This window comes from Suricata suricatta, chromosome 8 (genome assembly GCF_006229205.1).
Source record: "Suricata suricatta isolate VVHF042 chromosome 8, meerkat_22Aug2017_6uvM2_HiC, whole genome shotgun sequence".
Taxonomy (NCBI): domain Eukaryota; kingdom Metazoa; phylum Chordata; class Mammalia; order Carnivora; family Herpestidae; genus Suricata; species Suricata suricatta.
Window position 1 is genome coordinate 127,508,873 of NC_043707.1, and position 25,576 is coordinate 127,534,448.

General features: G+C 52.0%; 1 protein-coding gene across 1 annotated transcript in view; it reads left to right on the top strand.

Annotated features, from left to right (window-relative positions):
• PLA2G2C (phospholipase A2 group IIC) overlaps nucleotides 1-25,576 on the top strand; it is a 37,485-nt gene that overhangs the window by 6,416 nt on the left and 5,493 nt on the right. The window contains 5 exon segments of the mRNA XM_029945888.1: nucleotides 3,314-3,367; nucleotides 3,370-3,438; nucleotides 3,441-3,462; nucleotides 5,122-5,213; nucleotides 12,991-13,329. Of these exon segments, the coding sequence (XP_029801748.1) occupies nucleotides 3,314-3,367; nucleotides 3,370-3,438; nucleotides 3,441-3,462; nucleotides 5,122-5,213; nucleotides 12,991-13,329 (576 nt within the window).

The window sequence follows — 25,576 nt, forward strand, 5'->3', positions numbered from 1 at the left end:
GGAGAAGCTGACACAGAGGGAGAAGCAGACACATAGGGAGCAGCAGACACCCGGGAGAAGCTGGCACACAGACACTGATTTCCTTGTTGGTAATGCATCCAGGTCCCTTTCTTTGTCTCTCCAAAGCATCATCACCTGCTTGTGTAAAAGCCGTGTGTGTCTTCTTCACGGACTAAACCCTCGCAGGGTTATTTTTGCAGATTCAGAAGAGGAAAGGGAGCCAGCCTGTAGAGATAGATGGAACCTAATTTAAAAACATCCGCACAGCACTTGAAACAGAGGCTGGCTGGGACCAGGCCTGGTCAGGGCCGGGCCTTTACAGCGTCCACCAGAATCATGACAAAGAGGGCCAAAAGTAGCAAAGGCACCCGATGACTCCTCCCCTGCCAGGGCTCTGCAGGAGGATGCTTATTTTGAAGTTTTCCTGGGAAACTTTGTCACAAAGAAGAAATCTAGCCAAAGTTCTGTACCTGCCAAATTCTCTGGGCTCAACAGAGCTATTGTTCTTCCTCTAAGTATCCAATTTAGCCTGATTTTTAATGAGTAAAACCACTTGTATTTAAAGAGGAATGTCGACTGAGCCATGGGGGCTCCATGGGATGGAGAGGAGGACTCTGAGCCCACGTCCTCCTCTGTCATCCTGTGGGAAGCAGGCCACAGATGGGTACCTTCACCATTGCTCATAGTAATGAGGGGGTGTGTTTTGCCATCATGTGGCCCCACTAAGCAGCTTTACCTGCATTGTGTGTGGAGGGCCCTGCAAGTCTGTAACACTGGGGGCTGTCTGGGTTCAAGAAAGCTGTGCTGACTCTGTTTCTCTGTCTTTAAAGCAATCACAGAGCATCTCAAGTTGTAGGGATCAAATAACAAAATACCATGAAGACCTTAAAGAAAATAGCAGCTGGCATTTAGTAACTTCTTAATAAATGTTTTAAATTACTGATAGGACCTGCCACTCCCTTTGTAGGATGGGCAGCCAAGATTCAGAGGGGCTAAGTTCACGAATAAGATCCCTGAGTCTCAAGGAAGGAAGACAAGGGTGGGGGTGGGGTGGGGCACCGTGTAAGTGGGGTTAGACTTCCTGGCACTGGGTTTCCATCATGGACCCTATATATGACTTTAAACTTGGGAACAGAGGAAATGCTGACTTCTTAAAATCAAAAAGAGAGAGAGGGAGAGAGGGAGAGGTGAAGGAGCCAAAAACAGAAAAAAAAAACCACCTTGCACTTTTCAAACAACTGGACCGTTCTTACCTTTATGTTTAGGTCTAAATACCAGAAGGGGTATCATATTCAGAGATAATTAGGTTTGAAAAAAATCCCTTTGTTCTGAACCCTGCACTGTGATTGGGGTCTCACACCCACATGGCCTCCCCTCTTTTTGGTCACATTTAAGAGTTCATCCTCCAGACTCCTCAAGAGCAGAGGAAGGTGTGATCCTGGTGCCCACGACCCCCAGGTGTCCTTGGGAATGAAGGCCATTGAGGTTCTCCTGGTCTTTGCCTCCTTCCGCGAGAAGCAAGGAGCTGGGAGGGCTCCTGGGCACTGTCCTCCTGTCTGGGTGTCTGTGTCTCAGGGACGGGGGCGCCCTCCTGAGGTGGCATCGGACGAGGGGAAATCAGGTGTCACTCAAAAGAGAAGCAGGAGTGGAACAGGTTCCCACCAAGGTCCTTCCACTTCTGTTTCTTCTACAAAAGGGGATGGTCTCAGTGTTAGGACCTCACAAAAATTCTAGAAAATCAAAGATTGCTAACTATTGACTAGAAAAAGGGTCTTTGACTACTGTTTGACCACACACCCCCTTCAGGACCTTTTTTATTTTCCTTTGGATGCCAGTTGCCTTTATTTAAAGTCTTGTAGATTCCAGAACAAAAGCACAGACCTATATCTAGCTAGTTTCGGGACAATTAATTCATCAGACTCTCTTGTGGTGACTTATGGAATAATTGGTAATTATAGGTCATCACTACCAGGAGATCACACACCCCTGCAGAGTGAAAAAGAGGTTCATAGGAAATGGTGCCGGGTTTGTTAGAAAACGCTTTGACTCTGCTTTCGGTACTTTGATTAGTAGAGAGGTCTCCAAATCCATTTTTCTGTTTCCACGGTGTAGCTTTCGAGCCCCTACGTCAAAGAAAGTAAAAAATGAAATTCCTATTTTCCCTCAGTCAGTGGTGGAATTTACAGTTTTCAACGTCATGGTGGGGGGTGGGGGGCAAACTAGTTGTGTCCAACCTCAGCTCAGGTCATGATCTCACAGTTCGTGGGTTTGAGCCCTGCATCCGGCACACTTCTGTCAGTGCAGAACCCTCTCCGGATTCTCTGCCCCCTCCCTCTCTGCCCCTCCCCACTTCTCAAAAATAAACACTTAAAAAAAAGCCACATCTCATCCCTTCCAGACTCCAGGCCATTTCCCACACCCAGATGTAACAAACTATTCTTAAGAGTCTGATATACAACCTTCTAGGCTTTTCCACACACACATTTTGAACATTTTAATAGGAAAGTAATAGATGCTCATTGTAAAAAAAAAAAAAGACGGCATAAAAGTATATAAACAGTGCCTATCTTCTTCTCCACCTACTTCCTCAGTCTCACTGCCCAGAGATATTGCTATTAAAAGTAGATGTTTTCAAGACATCTCCCCCATCAGGGGATATGTAGGTGGTGTTCAATTTTTTTTGATACCACAAGGGACGCACTGCAGCAAACATCCCCCAGAATATATACATTCTTTCCCCACTTTTGTAAACATTCTGTAGAAGTAAAAAAATTTCTGGGTCCATATGTATTTGCCATTAAAAAAATAGATTGAGGGCATCTTTTCTGCCTCTTCAGTATTTTGTTTCTCCTGTGAGACTATAAATGCCTGATGGTATTTGTAGGAACTGGCATCTCTGGCTTTGAACTTTCCCTGTTAATGCTGCATTAGACCTAAGGGTGTTCCTGACTAGGATGGTGGGGTTTTTTGTTTGTTTTGTTTTGTTTTGTTTTGCCCAGGGGTGGGGGGTGGGGTGGGGAAGACCTCGTTGACAGTATCATCCTGAGCATAATGGAAGCTGGGTTCTCATCCTGGACTAGCGAGAAACTGGCCGTTAGGACCTCGCATTCCCATCCTAGTCTCTTCCCTACTAAAGGGGCTGGTGTTCCGAGCCACGCCCAGGCGGCCTGTTTCCAGGTCTCCTGATGTCCCGGATGCAAGCCTTCTAGTTACAGTCACCTGGCCAGTATTGTTGTCACTGCAGCGGGGTCTTCTTTCTTACTCCCCACTCCCCGACCACCCCCCTTTCCCCTCCCCTCCCCCTTCCCCGCAGTGCCGTCCCCTGCCTACAGCAACTGCTGGCAGTCTCAGAGGATGGTCAAACACATCAGGGCCGGAGCGGGAGCGCATTCTTCTCATATTATGGATACGGCTGCTACTGTGGCCTTGGGGGCAAAAGGACCCCCTGGATGACACTGACAGGTGAGTCCAAAGTGCTCGTGGGATTTGCACCAAAATCGGTCTGAAGGAGGGCAGAGGGGGTTAGGACGCTAGAGTAGCAAGTAACAGAAGCCCGCTGCTGGTGGGCCATCCTGTAGCCACCATCTTGAAACCCTCGTGTCTGAACACGGGCCCCGAATTCCCATTTGGCACCAGACCTCAAAAATTCTCTAGCCAGGCCCGCCCAGAGCTTCAGAAACGATTTCAGTTCTTAAGCGTCACGGCAAACATGGTCTTCTCTCAGCAACCCAGTTTTTCAGGCTTAGAGCACAGCAAGGCCGCCCTGCTGTCTCCCGGGCCTAATTCCACATTCCGGGAGAAAGAATCCCAGTGGCCCAGTTTGGAAAAGTTGTCCATCTGGGCAAGGCCACACGGCCCAACGTGGCCGCCAGGCCTACTCCTCAGTGTGGGGGTGGGGAGTGCGAGCCCCGAGAAAAAGGAGAGGTTGACGTCACCTGGGAAGGGCACCTGGAGATAGGCACAGGATGGTTTACACGTCATTTACCTGAAGAAATAAGAAACGAGGGGTCTCTTGCCCTTCTCAACCTCACGTGGGTACACATGTCCCTGAAGCGGGCCCTGAAACGTCGCCCTTGGAGCTCCAGTCTTCTGGGCGGGGCTCCTGAGAGCATGGAATAGTCAAGCCAGAGGGACCCCAGAGCCCCACGGGGGGGCACCGACGCTGATGTGACACAATCCCATCGTGAGCCGTGCGCTGGGATTGGTGATTCGCACACAGGACCTACCCTAAGCCTTGTGTCTAGTGGCCAAGGCGGTGTGACCGTCCCCATCCTACAGATGGCCATCTCGAGGACCCACTAAACCAACGTGGCAAAGCCCAAAGACACTCCAGCCCCTGAGTGGCTAAGTCACGATGTGAACAACTTGCCTGGTTCACCGTCCCAGCTCTTTGACTCTGTGTGTCCCCTTCCAAGGCCAAAGGCCGATGAGAATTTTAACACCATCAGACAACGATGACAAACCGCAGAGAGCCCACTTGCAGGTGGGGATGGCGAGAGGAAGGACCAGAGCGTCTGACCCAGAGCATTCTTTTCTGTCTTAGAATCCAGTCCCCACTCTCTGCTTTCCTGCCCCTCGTGCGTTGGTTGAGGCGTTCTAGCTGTTTTCTCTTCACGGTCTTCTCCCTTCCTGTCCCCCAGCCACTCTGAGCACAGTGAGAACAAGGACTAAAGAGTTATGGGTATTTTTGCTGACACCTGTCTCCTCAGGGACCTGGCACATAATAGGTGCCCAGTAAAAAAAGTCATTACGTGAATGGTTGGGCTACACATACCTAGATTTGAGTCCCGTGTCTATCATTTGCCAACTTTACAGTCTTGGGGACGTCCCCTCTTGGAATCTTGTCACCTCCTCTATGAAAGGGGAACAATGATCACCCCTCACAGGGTTACACTGAGGCACTAATGGGATAGCAGAAGGTACTAGAAAGAGCTCACTAGATGTTCGTGGTTATTTTCGTAGTTTTAATGTTTTCAGGAACTTACCTCCTTACCTTCAATGCCTTCTGATGCAGGGGAGGAGGCGGGGGAGTCCTTTCCGGTTCCCACCTACGGTCTTCCCACGGATTCCCCAGGGCTGCGGGGAAGCCCCCGCCTCACCCCGCTCTTCTCTGGCCCCCAGATGCTGCCCGGCACACAACCACTGCTATGAGAAGCTGAAGCAGTTCATGCTAAACAGCTACCAGTCCCACATCGACAATGGGACCGTGGCCTGTGAGAAGCCCTCTCTGGAGGGAAATGGCTTTGAACCTGGGCCTTTCCTTAATGACTGCCTATTGGCAGAGGAGAGCTTTGAGACAGAAAGTGACAATTCCAGGAGGCAAAGCTTCTTGGGAACCCTTGCTTGGTCTCTGGTCTCTCCCATCCAGGGCCCTCTGGGAGCATGGGGCACAGTACCTGGGGTATAGTACATGCTCAACAAACAGTGGTGGACTGGAGATGACATTGAGTCTTGCAGCTTCGCTTGGCAACTGTTGCTGTTGAAAACATTCCTCCTTATTCCTGTCATATGTTAACAAACAGCCCAGCTGTCTATCAGTTGAACAAATATTTGTTAAGGGCAACTGCGTGCCAAGCACTGGGTGCCGTGGGGGACATGAAAGTAAATAGGAGGGGGGCGGGGAGGAAACTCACATGTCATCGAGGCCATTCAAGGAGGAGAGCAAAGGACCAGGGTGTCCAGCACATGGGGAGTGGCCCCTGATATCCTGGAGCATGTTCTGGGGCCCCCCGGGGTGTGGGTTTTGGGTAGGGTGAGTTTGGTCTAAAGAGCAAGCACATTCGAAGTCACTGAGCTGTAACCTTGTGAATGCCATTCATTCCAGTGGAGCCTGTGGTTTGAATGCCCCTCAGGGCAACTGGCCTCCTGCTCCGCCTTGTGGAGTTGCATGAACGCCCCCCCCCCCCCCGTGTGTATTTGTGTTCAACTTTGAGTGTGTTGGAGTCTGCCTGTCCCCTCCCGAGGTCAGGGAACCGCCACCTCCCTTCCGTGCATCTCCCCCTGAGAGTGGGTGCTCAGCGCCCAGACCCCAGGGCTCCCCAGAGCCCCTCACCCAGGGCCCGGCTCAGGACACATCAAGGTTGACCAAGCAATAGGGCTACACGGTCTCCTTGGTCCAGGGGGGAGACCGGAGCCATGGGGTGGGCGTGTGCTGCCGGAGGCTTAGACCCCAGACCCCTGCGATGTGAGGCCAGATACAGCCTGCTCTGTTTCTCAGCCCTCACAGCCTCTGGCCCCCAGGCACACTGTTGATGGGGAGACCCCTCTTTCCCCGCATGAGCTCAAGGAGACTTCTGCATTGGAGCTTTCTGGCCATGACTGCTCACAGCTAAAGCAATGTCTCTTCTGGGAGGTCCCCAAGGCCACGTGCAGGAGATGGGATGGGATCAGGGCTTAATGGAGAGGCAAAGGGAGGGGGCCAGAGGAGGTTGCCTCCAAAGCGTTGTTTACTTTGGCACACGATGCCCTCTGAGGGAGGGACAGAGTTTCTGACCACCTCTTCCCACCGCTCTGGGCTCCACTTGGTGAGATTGGGGGCGGGGCAAGCCTGACCATTTGGCTGTAGGTGGGCATGACCAGAAAAGATGCCCTTGACTCTTCTCAGCCTGGCTCATGGTCTTGCTTTCATATGGTTCCTTCTCACCTCTTTTCATCTTGATCATAATGTCTGTCGTGTCAAGTGTTATCTTCAAGTGGTTGAAAAAGTTCTCCCTTTTAGAGGACATATATTTGAGGAGCTCTGTCCTCTGGTGCCCCCATGAACTGCAAGTACCAGGAGACAAGGGAAAAGATGCTCTGAGGAGGGAAGCGGGTTTTCAGGAGGTGTGAGGACCCGCGTACACTGTGGTCGCAGACCTGGAGGTGGCCCCAGCCCTCTGCACATGCTGCTGCTGCTTTTTAAAAAATTTTTGAGCCGCTTTTTTAGCATCCCTCTTCCCCTTCCCCCCACCGTGGGGCCAGAGCCGCAGCCTGGGAGCCCAGGAATGGAGGAGAGTGACCTGGGGGAGAGGCTGGAGCCCCCCTCCCCGAGGTGGCACATGGGAACATCTTCTGTTTGGCCCATGCTGGGTTGTGGTAGGTGGCGTGGGCGGGGGCTGGGTGCTGGGCTGGGCAGCTTGGGGCTGGGCTGTGCTTTCCACAGATGCTGCTAGATGGTCAGTGGCTCCTGGAGCTTGATCTGACCTCCCAGAGCCCTGCTTAGGGAGTTAGCACGGGGGGTGGGGGTGGGGCGGGAGGGACATCAGCATCCCCTCCTGAGCTGACCCAGCCAGGGAGTGCCAGGCTGACCCCCGGTCCTCCCCACCCCACCTTGCCAAGCCTCTGCTCCCAGGAGTGGGGCCAGGAGCTGACTGATCTGGGTTCTGACCCCGGATCTGCTGCTGATAAGTGCTGAGCCCACAGACCAGTCAGTTACTCGCTCAGCAGGTGCCCATCCAGGGCCCGCCCTGTGCAGGGGCGGGGGCACAGAGCAAGGCAGCCTCAGGTCCTGCTCTCCTGGCGTTCTCCAGAGCTGAAAGCTCCCTTAGAGACCCTCTACACCCACCCCTTACTGTAGTGACAGGGAGACTGAGGCCCAGAGAGTGTGATCCAAGTAATAGGCAAGATTGAAACATATGTGTCTGGGGCCTTTCCAGGGCTCTGGGAACACACTGCTTGGGCCTCAGTTTCTTCATCCGTAAAATAGGTGTCATAGCAGCAGCTGCAGTCTCTGAGCATCTGTGACGTGGATGTGTAAAGCGCACCTTGGACCCCTGTGGGACATCTCTGGGGTGGGTGTGATTATCAGGAAGGACCCTGAGGTTCGGAAAGTTTAGCAGAGATGGGTGAGGTCACATAGCCCCGAAAAGAAGAGTCATGCTTCCGGCCCAGGTCGTCTGTCCCCAGAGCCACCGTTCCTGCTTACACTGCTCTTCCCGGTGACGGCTGCCGGGAGTGGGGGAGAGGGGAGTTATGCTGTCTTATGGGCATCATGGTCATCGGGGCAGAGAAAGGCAGATGGCCTTGTGGACCCTGCTAAGAGGCCCTGCCAGCTGGATAATTACACACCCACCCTGGGCCTCAGTCTCCTCATCTGTAAAATGGGGATAATAGTCTGTGCTTTCTAAGATTGCCGAAGTAACCCCACTCACGGGGCTGACCCCTAGCAGGTGTTTAGGTGATACCTTTCTTTTTAGAAGCTGAGACTTCTTTTTGCATCCAAGTTTTCTTTTCCCCTTTATTTTTGTGGAAGAGCCCTGGGTTTTTCTTGATCTGGTAGGAGATTGCTTTGAAGCATTTCCTCCACACCCGCATCCCCTGGAGCTGACGTCATTAACTCCCTCTTAGAGAAGAAAAGCTCTTCCCCCACCCCCGGTTACACTGCAGTTCACAGAGCTGCCTTGCAAGGGTTAACGCCCTGCCCCTCCCTCAGCCACCAAGTTCTGAAATCCTGTACAGGAGCCTGGTCCCGGGTTGCCTAGCAACCAAGGGCTGATCTGGGATGTAGTGGGTGAGCAGGGAAGGGGAAAGGAGAAAAACAACTTGGCCTGTCCGTGACTTTAAATGTCACGGGGAAATCAGTGCAGAGAAAGGCCTGTAGCCCAAGCCCTGGGGCCAGTTTGCCTGCTGGGGAAGGCTGCCCTCGAGCAATCAGGGAGGTCTTATCGCTCCTTTGAGGGGGCTTACATAAGCACTTGGCATTTGCGAGGGACTTTAAAATTAGCCAGCAGACTCGGGGTGGGGGTGAGGGGGGGTCCATCCACAAATGCGTGTGTGACTAGTGCAGGGGCCTCGGGAGGCCAAGACCAGGTTCCAGCCAGAGGCACCACTGTCATCTCCGTGTCAGCCTCTGGCTTCTCCCTCTGCCAAACAGGGAAGGTGAACATGGGACCCGCTGGGATGTGTAGTTTGCAAAGACCTTTCTCCATCACGGCTGGATTCATTCCGCCCAACACTTCCATCCCTGACACTCACCCCTTTTCCTCTCCTAGCATTTGTCTCTGCCTGAAATTACCTTGTTTATTTATGCATCCTCTCTCCAGTCAACCTGAATGTGAGTTCCAGAGAGGAAGGAACAAGCCTGTCTTGTGGGGGGGGGGGGTGGCTCATCCTCACCGGAACCCGCAGAGGGGGACGCCCTTGGAGCTAAGTGATGTAGGGTCTGCTCTCAGACCCATACCAGCACACACCCCCAACCCCCAGGTCCTAGCCAAAGGCCAGGCACATGTTAAGAATTCAGTACCTGTCTGTTTGATGAGTGAGTGAATGAAAACCTCATGAGAAGGTTAGCACACATATCTGTTTCCCAGTTTGAAAGCTGAGGACACAGGCTTGAGGACACACAACTTGCCTGAGATCCTAGAGCACACACAGGTGGTGGGTCTGGACCGAGAACCTGGCGTCCCGTGTCCTGGGATGGGGACCCTTTCCCTGACCCACAGACGGTGACTGTCCAGTCAGGGAGGCTGTAACACATAGCGATGGAGCATTCATTGCATGTTCAGGGCTGAAGACGTGCAATGAAAAGCCAAACTTCTGCCCAGAAGGAGCTTGCCTTCAGGGAGGAATTCAGGTCACAAAATATTCAGGAATAAAGTACACTCACGGGTTGACCAGTGTGATGACAAGACGACAGGCTACAGAATGGTGACAGTAGAAGGAGGGAAGACTGGGTGCTTCCGGTGGCGTTTCGCCAGTGTGGCAGGGGCAGAGGTGATGGGCGGTGGAGGCTGGCGTCACACAGGGAACGGGGTCCACGGGGTCTGGAGGAGGGCGGACAGGTAAGGAGCTCCCTTCAGTGGCAGAGGAGGCTGCCAGAGCATTTGAAGCGGAAAGTGATGTGCTCTAATGTCGCTCTAGAAAGATCACGCCAGCCACCGTCCAGGGGGATCGGGGAGCAAGGAGGAAAGACGGGGAGGTGTTTCAGTAGCACTGGGGAGAGGCTACTGCAGGCGGTCACGTGGAGGAGAGAAGTCTCAGATGCTGAGTGTCATGGAGGTAAATGATCAGGACCTGCTGGTGGATGAGATGTGGGGCAGGAAGGAAAGAGACTGAATCCAAGGTTCCAGGCCTGAGTGGCCATAAGTAAAGTATCATCCATTGAGCACCTGCAGATGGGGAAGAAACAGCTCTGAGGACCCAACAAGCGCTTGGCGTGAGCCTTCTTGAGTTCGAGATGCATATCAGACACCCAAGGGAGGGGTCAGGGGGACCTGAGCATACTGGAGTCTAGAGTGCAGGGGAGGCACTGGCTGGAATGAGAGCCAGAGAGTCATTGGCCCTGTGATGCGCCTTTAAAGCCCTGGGATCGAACCAGAGACCCAGGGAGAGAATTTGGAGAGCAGGACGGAGGCCTGGGCTGCAGGCAGGTGGAGGCCGGGCAGGCGGCTGATTTCGAGGAGAGAATGAATGCGGGAGCTCTCTGCTGCATCCCGCACGAGGAAATCTGTCATGGAATGAGGGAGAGTGCCCTGAACTGTCAGTTCCCTTCTTTATGCCTCAGTTTCCCCACTAGCAAACTGGAAGATACAGGAACAGATTCGGGTTTGTGTTTGAAAAGATAGCTTGCAAACAGGGCATTTCTTGGCCCGGGGCTGCCTCTTCCTCCAGGTCTTAACAGGCCTGGTCCTGCCACAGCTGTGGAATGCCCCAGAAATGCTAGACCACGCCTCGGACCCCTGCTCAGGATCAGTTCCGGCAGGCCTGGGGCCGGGGGAGCATTGGAGGTCACACTGCGTGTCAGGAGAGGGTCTGTGCATTGGCCAGGACCGGACAGAGTGAGAAAGGGACAGGAAAGTGAGAGAAGAGACGAAGGAGGTGTGGCGGAGCGAGATGGAACGGAAGAGGGGAACAGAAGACAGAGAAAACCAGAAACAAGACAAGGAAGAGGAGGAGGCCAAGGCAGAGTGAGAAAGGTGTCTCACTTCAGGTTTCCAGAAAGACAGCGCCGGGGCGAGTGACAGCACAGGGTGCCAGACCCTTTCCGAGGAGAGCCAGGCTGCAAGGGGCAGGGCCCTGCACCCAAGTAGCCTTGTGAGAACACAGCAGACCTGGAGAGAAGCAAGGGGCAGGTAGGGCAGCGGAGGTGAGAGACCGGAGGGGATGGGGGGCTGCTTGCAAGGGGCTCCTGGGGGAGCGGAGCTTGAGGGATGGTGGAGAATGCTCACAGATGGAAAGCGGGAATGCGAGAGCAAAGGTGACCCAGGTGTCAGGAAGAGGGGGAGCAGCAGGAGCCCAGAGCGAGCATTCCTGGCCCATTTCCAGTGGGTGAATGGGGGCGCCGCGGAAGCGTGGGGTGGGTGTTGACGTACCTTGGACATCAAGTCTCAGGAGGTGTGGGAGGACAGCTTGCTGCAGGAGCTGGACTTTGGAGAGAGAAAGGCAAACAAACAGAGGACAGCCGGCACTGGGTCCGACTTCAGAGGGCCCTTCTGTCCAGATGCATCACCACCACCACCATCATGATCCCTTAGGGAGCACTCAGTGCGCAGCCGCCGCGGCCAAACCCCTCCGCCGGTAAACAGCAACCCAAGTCCCCGCCATCCGGCACCCTACACACCGGGGTTTATTTTTGACACTATTCTTCTGATCAGCATTTTATAAATGTGGGTGCTGAAGCTAACTGGCCCACGGCCACGGTCAGTGAACCAGGGAGTCTGGACCTTCTTCACCCCAAGTGTCTCTCACACACACACACACACACACACACACACACACACACACACACACACTTCAGCTCCAACAACTAACTAAAAGATCCCCACCTAGTGGTGACTCGGCCAAAGGGCAGACACTCAATCCCAAAGGCCCAGAGTGGCTTCCTTCAGTTGGTTGAGCACCTACTACACGCGAACATTTGTTCTGCCTGCTGGAGATAGTGTGACAGACGAGACGGGCAAAGCCCCAGCCTCCCAGAGCTCAGCTCCGTTGAGGGGAGACAGACAGAAGCAAGTGAACACACAAGAGACGTGTGGGTTGTGCAAAGCACATTGGAAGAAATAAACAGGGACGTGCAGGAGAAAGGCTCTTGACCTGGTGGGAGGGGCGGGCAGAGAAAGCCTCTCTGAGGAGGGAGATCTAATCCTAAACGATGAGATGGATCCAGTCGCTCGAAGATCCTGGCTGGCGAGGAGTGTTTAGACAAAGAGAATAGTGAGAGCAAGGTCTCGGGACAAGACCAAGCCAGCCATGGGGTAAAAAGGCCAGTGTGCCTGGGGCAGAGCCAAGGGCAATGGCAACGGACAGACTGACTGGGGAGGGGCCGGATCACAGCATGGCTGCCCCGGGAGGATCTGGACGTCTTCCCCCAAATTCTAGGAAACCGCCCTGGGGCTCGAAGCAGGAGCGTGGACCTGATCCAGGTTGCAGATTAAGAAAGCCCTTGTCTGTTTCTTCCCATTAGGGAAGGAAGAGCTGGTGGTGACAGGGATGGGACGGGGGTAGCGGCCAAGAAGGTGGAGAGAAGAGGGCGGAGAGCCAAGTATTTTAAACTGAGAAATCAGCGGCGCTGGCTGTGGACTGGATGTGAAAAGCTGGAAGGTGGGGAGGAGGAGCCCAGGCTGCTGCTCGCTTTCTGGCTCGAGTGGGAGGTGGCGAGGTTTGCGAGCCTGCAGTGTGGGTGAAGGCCGGGCTGGTGGGTGCGGGGAGCACCACTTCGAGCGTTCCTTTTTGAACGTCTTCAGTTGGAGACGCCGACAACGTCCGAGCGAGATGTGCAGCAAGCAGCTGGACTGTGAGGGGCGTCCCGAGAGAGGGGGTCCCGTGCCCTTGGCCTGCGCGCTGACTCCGGATGCCCCTCCTTGCAGCCTCCCTCCCCCTCCTCATTTCCTTCCGGGCTTCTCTTCCTTCCCGTCCCTGTGGCCTGTCCGGGTGTGACTGGGGACCCAGGAAAAGGTCTCCCCGTTTCTTCTGTTTCTATTTTCAACCCCTAACCCCTCACAGCAAGCCCCACCGTTCTCCCCAACCAACCTGAGGACCAAACGGAGCCCCCCGTGACTCTCTGTCTCCCTGCAGGCCCATGTGCCCCCTGCCCCGGTGTCAGCTGCCTCTGTGGGCTGCGGGCATGGGTGTGTGACAAGCAGTCCGCATTCTGCTTCAGAGAGAGCCTGCCCACCTACGAGAAAAACTTCAAGCAGTTCTCCACCCGGCCGCGCTGTGGGCGGCGTAAACTCCAGTGCCAGGCAGCCACGGGCCCCTTGCCGGGCAGCACCTGCTCCAGGGTCAACCTTTCGGGAAGCCTTCTCATGCCCTCCCAACAGGCTCCAGTGGCGGCTGCAGTCACCGCTTGTAAGGACGCAGGTCTGAACCAAACTAACTCCATGACAGGCTTCACGTTTCCCTCTGACCTTGGAGGCCTAAGTGTCTGTTTCCCAGAATCATTAGGCAATAAAAGGGCACAGATTGCTCAACCAGGGACCACCCTCGTAACACCCAATCAGAAGCGGCCAGCTAAAATGCTTAACACTCCTAAGGGCAGGCCTAGAGATAGAAGCTATAGACAATCACTTATTGCTTGGGGCTGGTTACACCCTACCTGGGGGTCCTGGGTCCTGGGTCCACTCTGTAATTGGTTAACACTCTAAATGTTGTGATTGGGTCCCGCCAAAAGTAACGAACACTCTGGACAATGTGTATGGTTAAAGTTACTGCCAATGATGTTAGGCGATAATGATTGGACCCCTGTACCTGTGTCACAATTTCCTGTAACTCCCCCTTCCCAAGCCCATAAAGGCCCTGCCCCCCCTTTGTTCGGGGCTCTCAGCACCGATCCACTGCGCTGGTGAGGTCTGTGAGCCTGAGCTTATAAGCCCGTAATAATAAATGCCCTTTGCTTTTGCATGCGTGACTCGGTCTCCCTGGTGGTCTCGCGTTTTGGGGGACGATATTGAAATCTGGGCAAAACACATTCAGCCCAGGGCCTAGGGTACTCCTCCTCCAGAGGTGCCACAGATCAGCAACGGAAAAGAGAAAAAAATCCTGGCATGCTATGGAAGAAGACGGCCATTACACATGTACACAAATAAATGACACTTTCTGATAGTAGTAGGTGCTAAGAAGCAACACAGCAAGGTGACAATGTAGAGAGATGTTCCCAGCCCCCAGCTGGGAATTTCCAGGAGGGGAGAAGACCCAGGCTCTGTCCTAAATGCTCCCTGCACCCCCACCCCCAAAATCAGGATGCAGGGTGGACTTGGGAACTGGGCACACGGCCCAGATCCAGCCTGGGGCAGAACAGAGACCCTGCAAAACAAGGTCTTGGCACACAGCAAAGGATCGGAAGGCATGCTTGGATTTTTTTCTCGTTTGCTTGGGGTCTGCTCTCTGAAATCTGTCAGGTAGGAAAACTTAATGCCACTTTCACCTCTCAGAAGACAGAGCATGAGGGCATCCACAGCCACTGCCATTGGACGTCACGGCCAGGGAGACACCAAAGAGTTGGAGAAAGAGGGCCTGGAAGAGGGCATAGAGGTACCTGAAATTTCCATCCAAATTCAGAAGCCCCCGGGGATATCAGGCTTCGATGCTGATGAATACCAACGTGACCTGACCTGGGCAGATTCTGTTCTCTATCAAGCCCAGGCGGTGTGGTAGATCGCAAAATCGGCCACACAGCTGTCCTTACCTCTCTGTATCCTTGCCTCTCGTGAAGGAATGCTCAGCTTTTCCCATCAAGAAAGGAGAGTCTGCTTTTCCCAGTGGTTGAATTTGAACTCGGCACTCACCTCATGGATTAGTTTGGTCAATAGAACATAGTGGAACAGATGAATGGTCTACCGGTTCCCGAGCCTAGGCCTGGGTGGGGGTGGGGGGTCAAGTCCCAGGACACCTGGCTCTGCTGAGAGAAAGCCTGGGCTGGCCCGCGGCCGATGGGGGCCGGCGTCTGTCCGTCCAGCTGTCTCAGCTCAGACATGTGAAAGCACTCAGCAAAGGTCAGCAGAGCCAGCTCATTGCTGACCATGACCCATGAAAGAAGCTAGCTGTGCTGGAGTCCAGCTGCAGCAGGCCCAGGGCTCCCTGACGGACGGACGGTGTCGGCGAAAGGGGGCCAGAGAGCCCCGGCTTCTTTCTGCTCACCAGGCAGGCGTCTCTGCACTGACCAGAGAGTCAGCCGTATTTATTGAAAAAATGTATGGGGTAAAAAACAGAAGTGGCAATTGCCTTAGATGATGATTTTTGATAACAAATTCTTTGGTATGTAAAAATTTCCCAGAACATAGATTGGTGGAAGACTCCTGCATAACTTTTATCAATAGGTGACTAGATAGTTATCACATGGGGAAGGAAAAGATCTTTAGCATTTAAATACAAGGCAAAGTTTTTAGCATAGCAAAGGCAAGAGTTGGTTCTTTTGTGAGCTGGAGTCAATAGCCTGTTTTCTCAAGGGGAAGAAAAACAGGTTTTCTCGGGAAATGTAATATTTACTCCTATAATCATAAAAGAAGAAACTCCTATAACAAGTTATTTCACAAGGTACAATTCACATATTTTTAGCATAAGAAGGCAACTCACTCCTGATATCAGTCAGTCAGGAGCCTTGGGGGTCGGTGCTCCAGCAGAAATCGAGTGGGGGTTGAGTGGGTGTAGATGCTGGTCGCCCTCTGATGGTGGGAGGCCTTGCAAACCTGCCTCACTTCAGAAATGGCTCCCAGCATAGCTGGAGCCAAGGCAAGCGTGCAGCCGACCCCAGGCTGAGTGGCTGACTGCAGAACTGTGAGCTGAATAAAGGCTGCCCACTCAGGTCACTAAGTTGTGGTGTGGTCTGCACTAACCTATCTCTCGCTGACATAACTGGTCTCTTCATTCACTGCTCGCTGAGAACTGGGACCAGCTGCACAGGGAGGCCACCAAGCACTGTGGACGTGGCCCCTGCCCCTCACCTTGTAGGCCTGGGAGGAGAAAGGCCATGATCGTAAATAATAAGGAAGAACACACAAAGAGCTGTCATCACACAGTCATCCAACACACATTTATTGAGCCCCTGCTGTGCATCAGACACAGTGCTGGGCAGTAGAGATTCAGAGATTTAAAGAAAACAAACCAAATCAGGTCTAAGTATCCTGGGGAGAACTTTGAGAGCCATAGCAGCTTTGAGAAGACCAAGTTCAGACACTTAAAGTCTAGACTGGATGATGCTGTCTCTGATGTGAAGACAGAAAGGGAAGCCACTGGCAGGCGGTCAGCAGAGGGTCTGGGAGCCGTGGCTCCTGGGCTCTGCCTTGCCCAGCTGGCGGAGTCGAGTGGGAAATCCGTCCGCCCTTCCTTCTTTCTTTCCTTCTGTCCTTCCTTTCTTCCTTCTTTCTTTCCTTCACTACCTGCATCCTAACGTATAAAATCGAGAGAATGAGCCCTTGCTGGCATCCAAGGCCCACTCGGTTCTGAGAGGTGCAAGAGGCATGTCATTGACCTTCACTGGGAAAGCCTGCTCTCTTGGATGGTCAGTCATTCACCCATCAACAAGTACTCTCTCGGGCCCTACTCCAAGCCAGGCCCTGTGCTAAGAGCAGAAAAATAGAGATGCATCAGACTCCAAGTGGCCCTCAGAACAGGGAACACAAGTCAACAATCACAGAGCAGGTTGGGGAGTGATGGAATGGGCTCAGCGCGGGGAGCCATGCCCATCCGGGGAGGCCAGGCCCGGCTTCCCAGAGGAATGCTGGGGGCCTGACATCTCACCTGCAGGCCGAAACCTGAGGAGGACCCAGGAGGGCCAAGTGTGGTGTGCAGAGCCTCCAGGTAGACGGCAGGGAGTCAACATGCACCAAGTGCCCCTGCCACCTGTCTCTCCGGGTCTCGGTGGTAGGGCCCTCCTCCCTCCATCCCTACCTACCCCCGCCCCCCACTGGCCAAAAATCTGCATGTCAAATTCTTTCTCTCATATCTCACATCCCACATCCAATCTGTTGGCTCTCCTTTCAAAATAAAACTAGACTCTGTATGTATTTATAAAATACTTAGTAAAACGCACACATTAAAAAAATAAAACGAGAGAGGAAACATCTAGGGTCTGACCACTTCTCACCGCCTTCATGGCTGCCATATTGGTCTGAGCCAACATCACCAGGGCTACGGCCAATGCTCTTCCCCACTCCCTCCGCCTCACCCTTGGCCTCCGGGATCTCTTCTCCGCATGCAGCTGGTCGGCACAGTGCCTGGTCTCTGGCCACGTTCCTGCTCTACTCCTGTCCTCCAATGGCTCCTCATTTCCTTCTAAGAGCCAATGTCCTCCCGGTGCTCGGGAGGACCCCATGCCCCCCACTTCTTGACTCGCCTCCTGAACTCTCTCCCTACTCTGCTTGAGCCACTCTGGCTTCCTTGCTGTCCCTTGAACACACGCATCTCCCTCCCTCCTGAGGACCCTGCCCCAGCCACTCCCTCTGCCTGGATTCCCATACAGCTCACTGCCTGTCTCCTCCAGCTTTGCTGGAGTCCCACCTTCTTCATAAAGCTGATGCCAACTGGCCAGTCTCATTGGCATCTCGCATCTCCCTCCCTGCCCCTCCAGCTCTCTTCTCTGTTACTCAGTGCCCCACACAGTCCCCTATTCTTGTGTGTCCCCCCTGCTAGAGTGGAACTTCATGAGGGCAAGAAGCTTTGTGTTTTTTTTTTTAAATCACTGATGTATATGTTGAATGACAGGTGGCCAGGAAAGAATGGGGAATGCATAGGAATTACAAGCAGCTCAGAGTGGGGAGCATGGAATGTAGGGAGTGGTTTTTCAGAGCCAACAAAAGTGAGGAGATGGGCAGGGCTGGGCTAAGGCAAGCCTTCCGGTCCCCCGCCCCCCGAGATGTCTGGGCTCATTCCTGGGAGTGAGTAGTGGGGTCCCCACATTCTCTGCAACCCGACCGCTTCCCACCTGTGTGAATCTGGGCAGCTCAAGCATCTCAAGCATCAGCGTAGGGAGAGAGCTCATAGGCAACCCAGACATCCGAGACCCTGGCATGTGGCAACAGGGAGGTCACACGTGGAGATGGCAAGGGCTCAATGACGTTCATTCGAGTCACCACTTGGTCCTTTTGGAGGGAGCGCCCCGCCTCCAAGGGGACAGGCTCTGAATGTAGATGTATTTTTACAACAGCTCTCTATAGCTCTCCACCAGCTGTCTCTTGATGTCTGGTGAAGCCGTCAGCCGGCGAGGGAGGTAGGGCAGTGGGCACACCCTCCACCGAGGGCAGGCGTCGGGCTCCATGCCTTCATGGGGTGGAGCTGTCACTGCTTTGGGCCGACTGTGCGCGTGTGGGCTGAGTCTGTGGAGTCACTGTCGCTCGTTCCCGCTCCCGGGGTGTCTGTGAAACTGTGAACGGCATAGGGATGAGCAGATGTGGAGAGTGAGGCCTACAGCAGCGTGGGCGTGGATGTAGGTCCTAGAGGAGGGCAGCAGGCTGGGATGCGGTGGCGAGCGAGGTGACTGGGTTTCTAGGTCAGTGAGTGCTCCGACCGGCGGCTCCTGGGCTGGGTCAAGCGGTACTGAGTCACATCTAGATGGGAGAAGGAAGCGGGGGCATGGCCCAAGCCCCGGGACCCTGAGTGGAGAGAAGGGGGGTCATGCGCCCCCCTGTGCCCCCCAAGCAGTCTCCAGGGACCGGGCCCTCACCTTGTCCAGACACGGTGCTACCCTCGAACACAGCACCTGACCCATCTTCAAGGAGGTGCTGCTCAAACTCCAGTTTGTCCCAAGACCACACAGCTAACAGGCCCAGAGCAGGGGACTTGAGCCCAGTGCTGTCAGATCCTGTCCCCTCCCCTCCACCCCTGCCCCTCAGCAGGCTTGTCCCAGAAGGAATCCAGAACTGGAGAGACTTGGAGGAGGGGCAGTAGCCAATGACACCAACGCCCTAGAGGGAGGCCTAGGTTCTGGTTTACTGGGCAGTTTCACACGTTCTTTCCTCCACTGCGTGAACACCCAGTGTGGGACACTGGGCTGAGCACTGTGGATTCAGTTGGAGTAGGAAGGGTCCCCCTCAGCCTGAGGCTCACAGCCCAGATGGGGTCACACGGGCGGTAACAGAACAGTCAGGAGCGGGGAGCCCGGATGCAGGCACCCCATCCAGGCCTGCTGGTCAGTGAAGCCGTTGGATGTACCGGAAGGTCAAGTGGGAGTTAGCCAGGCAGGCAAGGCAGAGAGTAGGGGTGGGTGCTCCAGGTGGAGGGACCGGCCAGAGCAGAGGCCAGGAGGGAAGCTGGTGCTGGGAGGACGGGAGCAGAGGTGAGTGTCCAGCAGGGGTGAAGCTGGAGGAGTCAGGGGTGGGCGGGTCGGGGGGCAGCAAACCATGAGACGGGAGAGAAAGTCCAGGCAAAGGAGGCTAGGGGAAGATGACCTCACACGAGCCCCTCTTCTTTCTGGGCCTGATTTCCTCAGGGTATCGAGCACCCGGTGTTAGTGTACATCTGCCCTTTCCAGAGGCTCGTTCTCATCCACTGTCTTATATTTTTTAATTTTTAAAAATGTTCATTTATTTTTGAGAGAATGAGAGACAGAGCATGAGCAGGGGAGGGGCAAAGAGAGAAAGAGAGGGAGGGAGGGAGAGACAGAATCAGAAGCAGGCTCCAGGCTTCGAGCTGTCAGCACAGAGCCCGACGTGGGGCTCGAACTCAAGAACCACGAGATCATGACCTGAGCCGAAGTCAGATGTTTAACGGACTGAGCCCCCAGGTGCCCCTCCTCCACTGTCTTATTGATCATCAGAGGGATCCCAGGAATTATTCATCCTTATTTTACAGATTAAAACAAAGGGTCCAAGAGAGCAGGTAGCCTGAGGTTCGAACCCATGTCTTCTGATTCAGATCTCTTGTTTCCCATCCATTTTCTCAAGAGGAGGGGGCTGCCTGGGTGCTTTCTGAAGCTAAGGTTCCAGAGTCAGGGTTCAAACCCTGCTTCCTCTGCATGACCTTGAACTTCTCTGGGCCTAGGTTTGCTCCTTTTATAAACAAAGCTATTACCAGCCCCCACCCCCTAGAGTGGCTAAGAGTATTGAATGAGACAGTGCACATGAAGCTCCGGGCACAGTGCTTGGCATACAGTAAGTGCTTAATAAATCCCGCTCTTCTTCCTGGGCCCTGACATCCTGAGAGCCTGGACAGCCTGTCCAGGCAGAGGGTCACTGTCGGCAGGGCCCAGCACCCATGAACCCCCACGTCCTGAACTTTGCTTGTTGTCACAGTGGGTGGCATCAGCTGCTTGTTAGAAAGCCACAACCGGGTAGCTGACAGCCAGCATTGCTGTGCCAACCTCTGGGGAGGAAAGAGCTGCCATCTGGATGCACAGTCCAGTCCTGCGCCTGGAGGGGGTGGCGGCTCCCAGGCCCCACGAGACCAGGGCTGGACAGGTGCCTGGCTGCGGGTCTGGGGATACAAGGGACCTTCCTACTGCCTCTGTCCGGTCCTTATCCGCCTCTCTCCCTCTCCCCCTCACACCCAAATACAGGGAGCCAGACTTCCTTGCTAAACCTCTGCTTTGCTTTTGCCAGGATTCCATTTTGGGGAGAATGTCCTCCATGAAAGTTAATTAGCTCCTTCTTCCTTCTACTTCCTGCTTTTTGCCGATGTGGCCCTGGGGACCTTTGGTCTCAGCTGCCAGCCAAGGGCACCAGTCACCAGTGCCGACAGTTTCCATTCTCCACGCGGGGCCCTGTGCTAGGCCATCCGTGGCCTCATTTCATCCTCAAACCCCACAATGTGCGCTTCATTATGATCCACATTTTACAAGAAAGAGAAATGGAGGGTGTGTGTGTGTGTGTGTGTGTGTGTGTGTGTGTGTGTGCGCGCGCGCGCGCGTGCGGTGGGGGGTGAGCGGCAGAGTCAGGGATACTCCCAGCCTGCTCTTTGTGGGAGATGGTGTTGATGGCAAGAAAGAATGGCGGAGGTGACGCTGATCATGTCCTGCGTCCTCTTGGGCATTGCTGGTCCCAGGCAGGGTGCTGGTTTGGGTCTGGAAGCAGAGGGGCAGGGGGCGTGGAGCACAGCGTGGTCAGTGATGCAGAATGACCACTAGGTGTCACTCGAGTTCTAGAAAAGAGTAGGCCGCCCCTCCCTGGAGGGCTCTGAAGGATGGGATGGGGGGGGCCATGCTTCCGGAAAATGCAGAATTCTGACCTAGATCTGGGCAGAGATGCTGATGTGCAAAACCAGAGTCGGAGAGAAGTGCAAGTGAAAACACATTTCACTCAAAACTATTGCAATAAGGGGAAAGAGATCTCAGTTTAGAACTGGGCTCAGCTGAAACAAAGGAAAGTGGGAATTTACAGCCAAGGAGGGGGTCGGGGAGGTTGGGGGTTCAGTGGATGGAGAATCGCCAAGATGGTGGAGGGGTTCTTGCTTAACTGATCTAACGGGATTCTTGCTGAAGGCAGGCCCGGTGACCAGACATCCCCTGGGGCAGGGGAGGAATGTGACCAGATATTGAGAGTGGGTGGGGGTCCTTGCCAAAGTGAACGGCAGAGTTCTTGCTACATGGTGGCAATGCAGAGACGGACCCGGCCCAAGGCCAGTCCTGGTGGGGGAGTGGTCTCAGAGGAGCTTGGCTGAAGTCTGGTCAAGGGGAGGGTCTTGATCAGTCCTTTCATGTGCAAGGAAAGAAAAGACATTCTTCTTTCTGAACAACATGAATCCATTTCTCATCGGTCTCTTTGTTCAGAAGTGAACAGCAGAACCCTCCGTTAGACTTGGTCGTAGTGGTTTGCTAGATGCTGCAGAGTACCATCCATTTAAATGAAGGAGATTTCCTTTTTTTAATTTTTTTTTTTTTATTCTTGAGAGACAGAGAGAGACAGAGCACGAGCAGGGGAGGAATAGAGAGAGAGGGGGACACAGAATCCGAAACAGGCTCCAGGCTCTGAGCTGTCAGCACAGAGCCTGCCATGGGGCTTGAACCCATGAACTGTGAGATCATAACCTGAGCTGAAGCTGGACACTCAACCGACTGAGCCACCCAGGCGCCTCAAAGTGAGGGAGATTTTTATGCAAATCAAAGAAAACCAAATGGAGGAGATGAAACCCCATCTCTGAGTCCAGGAGGCAGCCAGTCGAGATTTGTAGATGCTGAACTTGGAGCATCTTCAGATAGTTGAAGCAAGGACGACAGAGGCAAGCCCCAGGACTTCTGGTTTGTGGCTTGAACGTCCTTGGTGATGGACACTCCTCAGTGGTCTGGTCACATCTATTTCTCTGAGAAGAGCATGGAAGTGTTCAGCCTCCACTCACATGGTCTCTTTAGATTACTTCCCGTGAGGATCTGGGCAGTGGGGTTTGTTCTGTGACTCCAGGTCAGCAGGAAAATTGGAAATGGCAGTTTGGAGAGTTGTGGTTAGATCTCAGAGGAAACTAGATTTGACACAATATGCACTTGGCAGGATCCAGCCCGGCTTACAGGTAGGTAACAAACTAGACAGGAAAATGGAGTTTCACCAAGGGGGTAAAAACAGCTCAAAGACAATGACTAGGACTATAATTTAATAACCCACGAGTATGTGCTGTACTTTTTCATTGAAACACTGAAAACTTATCACTACAGTCACCCTTTTTTATTCCTGTTTACACAAGATGTCCGATCCCATTAGATTTGGCATGATTTTCCACACAAGGGCAGCAAGAATGGCAATTGGCTATATAGGCCTTTTTGACTTTGCTTTGCTGGAATCTTTCATAAGGGAACCTCAGACAAGACCTTTAAGAGCCTCTTAAGGCTAGAAAGCAAAGCTAAGAACTCACGGCCAGACTTTTCTAGGCAATACCCATAAATTTGGTGAATTCCACTCTTCTCAAAGTCTCCAATATATCCCAAGGTTCCTGGGTCACCAGGAAATGACCTTCCTTCCCCCCTCAACACTAGGAACCTCCAGGCACCACGCTTGTTTTTTCCAGGAGGGTTTTGTAAGCATTGACTCCAAAAATCAACTCTAGTTGCTTACATTGCATTTTATGTACCTAATTCTCAAATATGACATTCCAGCCAAGGCCTTGGGGCTATAACCAGTTTCCAGTGATGTTCTGTCATAAAGAAACAGATTCTTACTGAACGGATGCAAATAATTATATTGCCACAAAAATAAAAATACTCAAGATGAGATTCCAAATTCTGGAAGGATCAGGTAGGAAGAAAAGATACCTGCTGTTTCTGTTTGCAAAATTACCATCTGCTAAATTACCATGACTCAGAGATAGCTTGAAATAAGAGGGAAAGGCGTTCTTTAAATCCAGAAAAATAGAACATAAAAAAAAATTGTGAAGTTCTAAGTGAAAACTGGAGTCTTCCTTCACTGGTTCATTCAGTCCCACGTCATTCATTCTTGTTCCCCTGGATCTTGCGTTAGCAATTTGATGAACTCATTAGCTTCTCCGCTAGTTCTGGAAATCCTTACTCAGATCCGTGATGTGATCTAAAAGTTATTCAGTGTCATCAGAAGGCTGTTTCCCAGAGTGCTTGTCCTAGTCCCTTCCAGGAGTCTCTGAAAGAGTTCTTGCTAATGAAGATGGAGCGTTTTGGCTGCCAGCTGATTGAATGAGCTTTCAAGAAAGCATCAGAGGAAACTTACTATCTGTAAATGACAAAAGGCTTAAAATGGCTATGGTTAAAGATCTGATGAGGGTTCATTATAATGCAATTAACTGACGAAGGAATGTAATTTTCTCTGGCCCATAGGACACGAGAAAATAATAACTAGAACCATGATGGATGACATTATGCCAGGATATTTCATAAGCAGCAGAGCATTGACAAATTTTTATGAACTTCACAAAATTTCTAAAATATTTTTTAACGTTTATTTATTTTGAGAGAGAAAGGGCATGAACACAGGCTGGAGAGTGTGAGCAGAGAAGAGGCAGACAGAGTGGAAGACAGAGAATCCCAAGCTGGCTCTGTGTTGTTAAGGCAGAGCCTGATGTGGGGCTTGACCCCATAAACCGTGAGATCATGAGTTGACCGGAAATGAAGAGTCAGACATTTAACCACTGAGCTACCCCGGCATCCCATTAAAGCACTTCTGATTTGACAATGCCTGACGTACAATTCAACATGTCAAATAAACCAAGTTATTTTCAGCGTCGGTCTTTTTATAATGGGAAATAACAAATCCTTGGAGATTTTCCAGGGAACCCAAGGTCAGTTTAAGATCAAGATTTCATTTAGGAGTTGATTTTAGGGGAAGACAAAATTGTCAACAATGTAAAAACAGCACAAAACAAAACAAAACCCTATCTCTTTTAAAAGTGAGAAATCTGTGTTCTCTTTCAATAATCAATAACATGACATGGTTAGTGTAAGCCTAGGAAATTATTACGATAAAACAAAATCTTTGTTTCCTAAGTAGTTTTACCCAAAAAGGGAAGAAAAATCTTCTATAATATCTGTAAGATTTAATAGATGGAGGCAGAGATGAGAGGAAAGAAAGAGACCAAATGGAGCCAAGAAGGCCTTTATTGGGATCTGCGATTCCCGGGCGAGGTTCCGTGACCCCGGGAGTGGGGAGTCAGGGAAGTTGCGTCTGGTGCGGGAGGGGCAAGGTATTTTATGGGTGAAAAACTTCCGGTTGGTCCTGGGAGGGCAGACCACCAAATAAAGGCACTTTAAGGACATGACGGGATGGGATAGGTTGCCTCCTCTGTCAGGGTGATGGGAAGCTGGGGCTTCATGATTGGCTGTTTTCAAACTGGCGCGGGACATTCCAGGTCTGCAGGTGAGGGGTGGGGGTCCTCGGTGCACGGTGTTTTTCTCCAATCCACAGCAAAATGGCCGCTCAGTCGCCATCTTAAGGTAACTCTTACAATATCTTAACAAAGAATAGACCGATAAAGCAAGAACACTTTGTTGTTTCAAAAGAAAGAAAACTAAATTCTAATTCTGCATCTGTACGCTATGGGACCCTTTTTAAAGCCTTTTAAATAAATCAATTGAATCTAAGTCAGATTGACCACACATCAACTTCCTTTTCCACAAACCTCTCCCACTTTCTACAGCCACTCAAAAGTTTTGTTGGTGTTTTTTGTTTTTGTCCCATATCTTCCTCTTTCTCTTTCTCGAACAACTTTTAGGTAATCTCTGAATGATTTGTACACTGAAGACAGAATTACTCTCCTTTTCCCTTAACAGAAATATATCCCACATTCTTCCATATTTTATGTAGTTTTTTTCTTCACTCTCATTATTCCTAGAAATCTCTAGCAATTCGTTTCTATATGTTGATTCGAATTTTTTACTTTCAGTAATCCTAATTTCCAGCAAAAACAAGGAAGTAGACAATTGCTTACTGTTTTCTGTAGAGCAATGTTCTATAGTAAATCAGTAAATTTTATGAATATACCGTCTAGCAATTCCTAGAAACATTTGCTTCTTCTAGTACAACCTTTCATGTTTATTAATGGACCCAAAGATATTTCTTTATACCATATAAAAATAACAAACCAAAATATATAAGCCTAACCTTGTGTTTAGTAAGTAATGTGTTAGTGGTGTATCTGGCTGAGAAATGATTTAGGTATTTAATGAATACCCACGACTTAATTTAGCATAACTCTTAAAATTGCAAACTACTAAAAAACTGTTTGGACACTGTTTTTAGGAGGGCATATTCTAACATTATGCCAAACTAGCTAGCATTCCAAG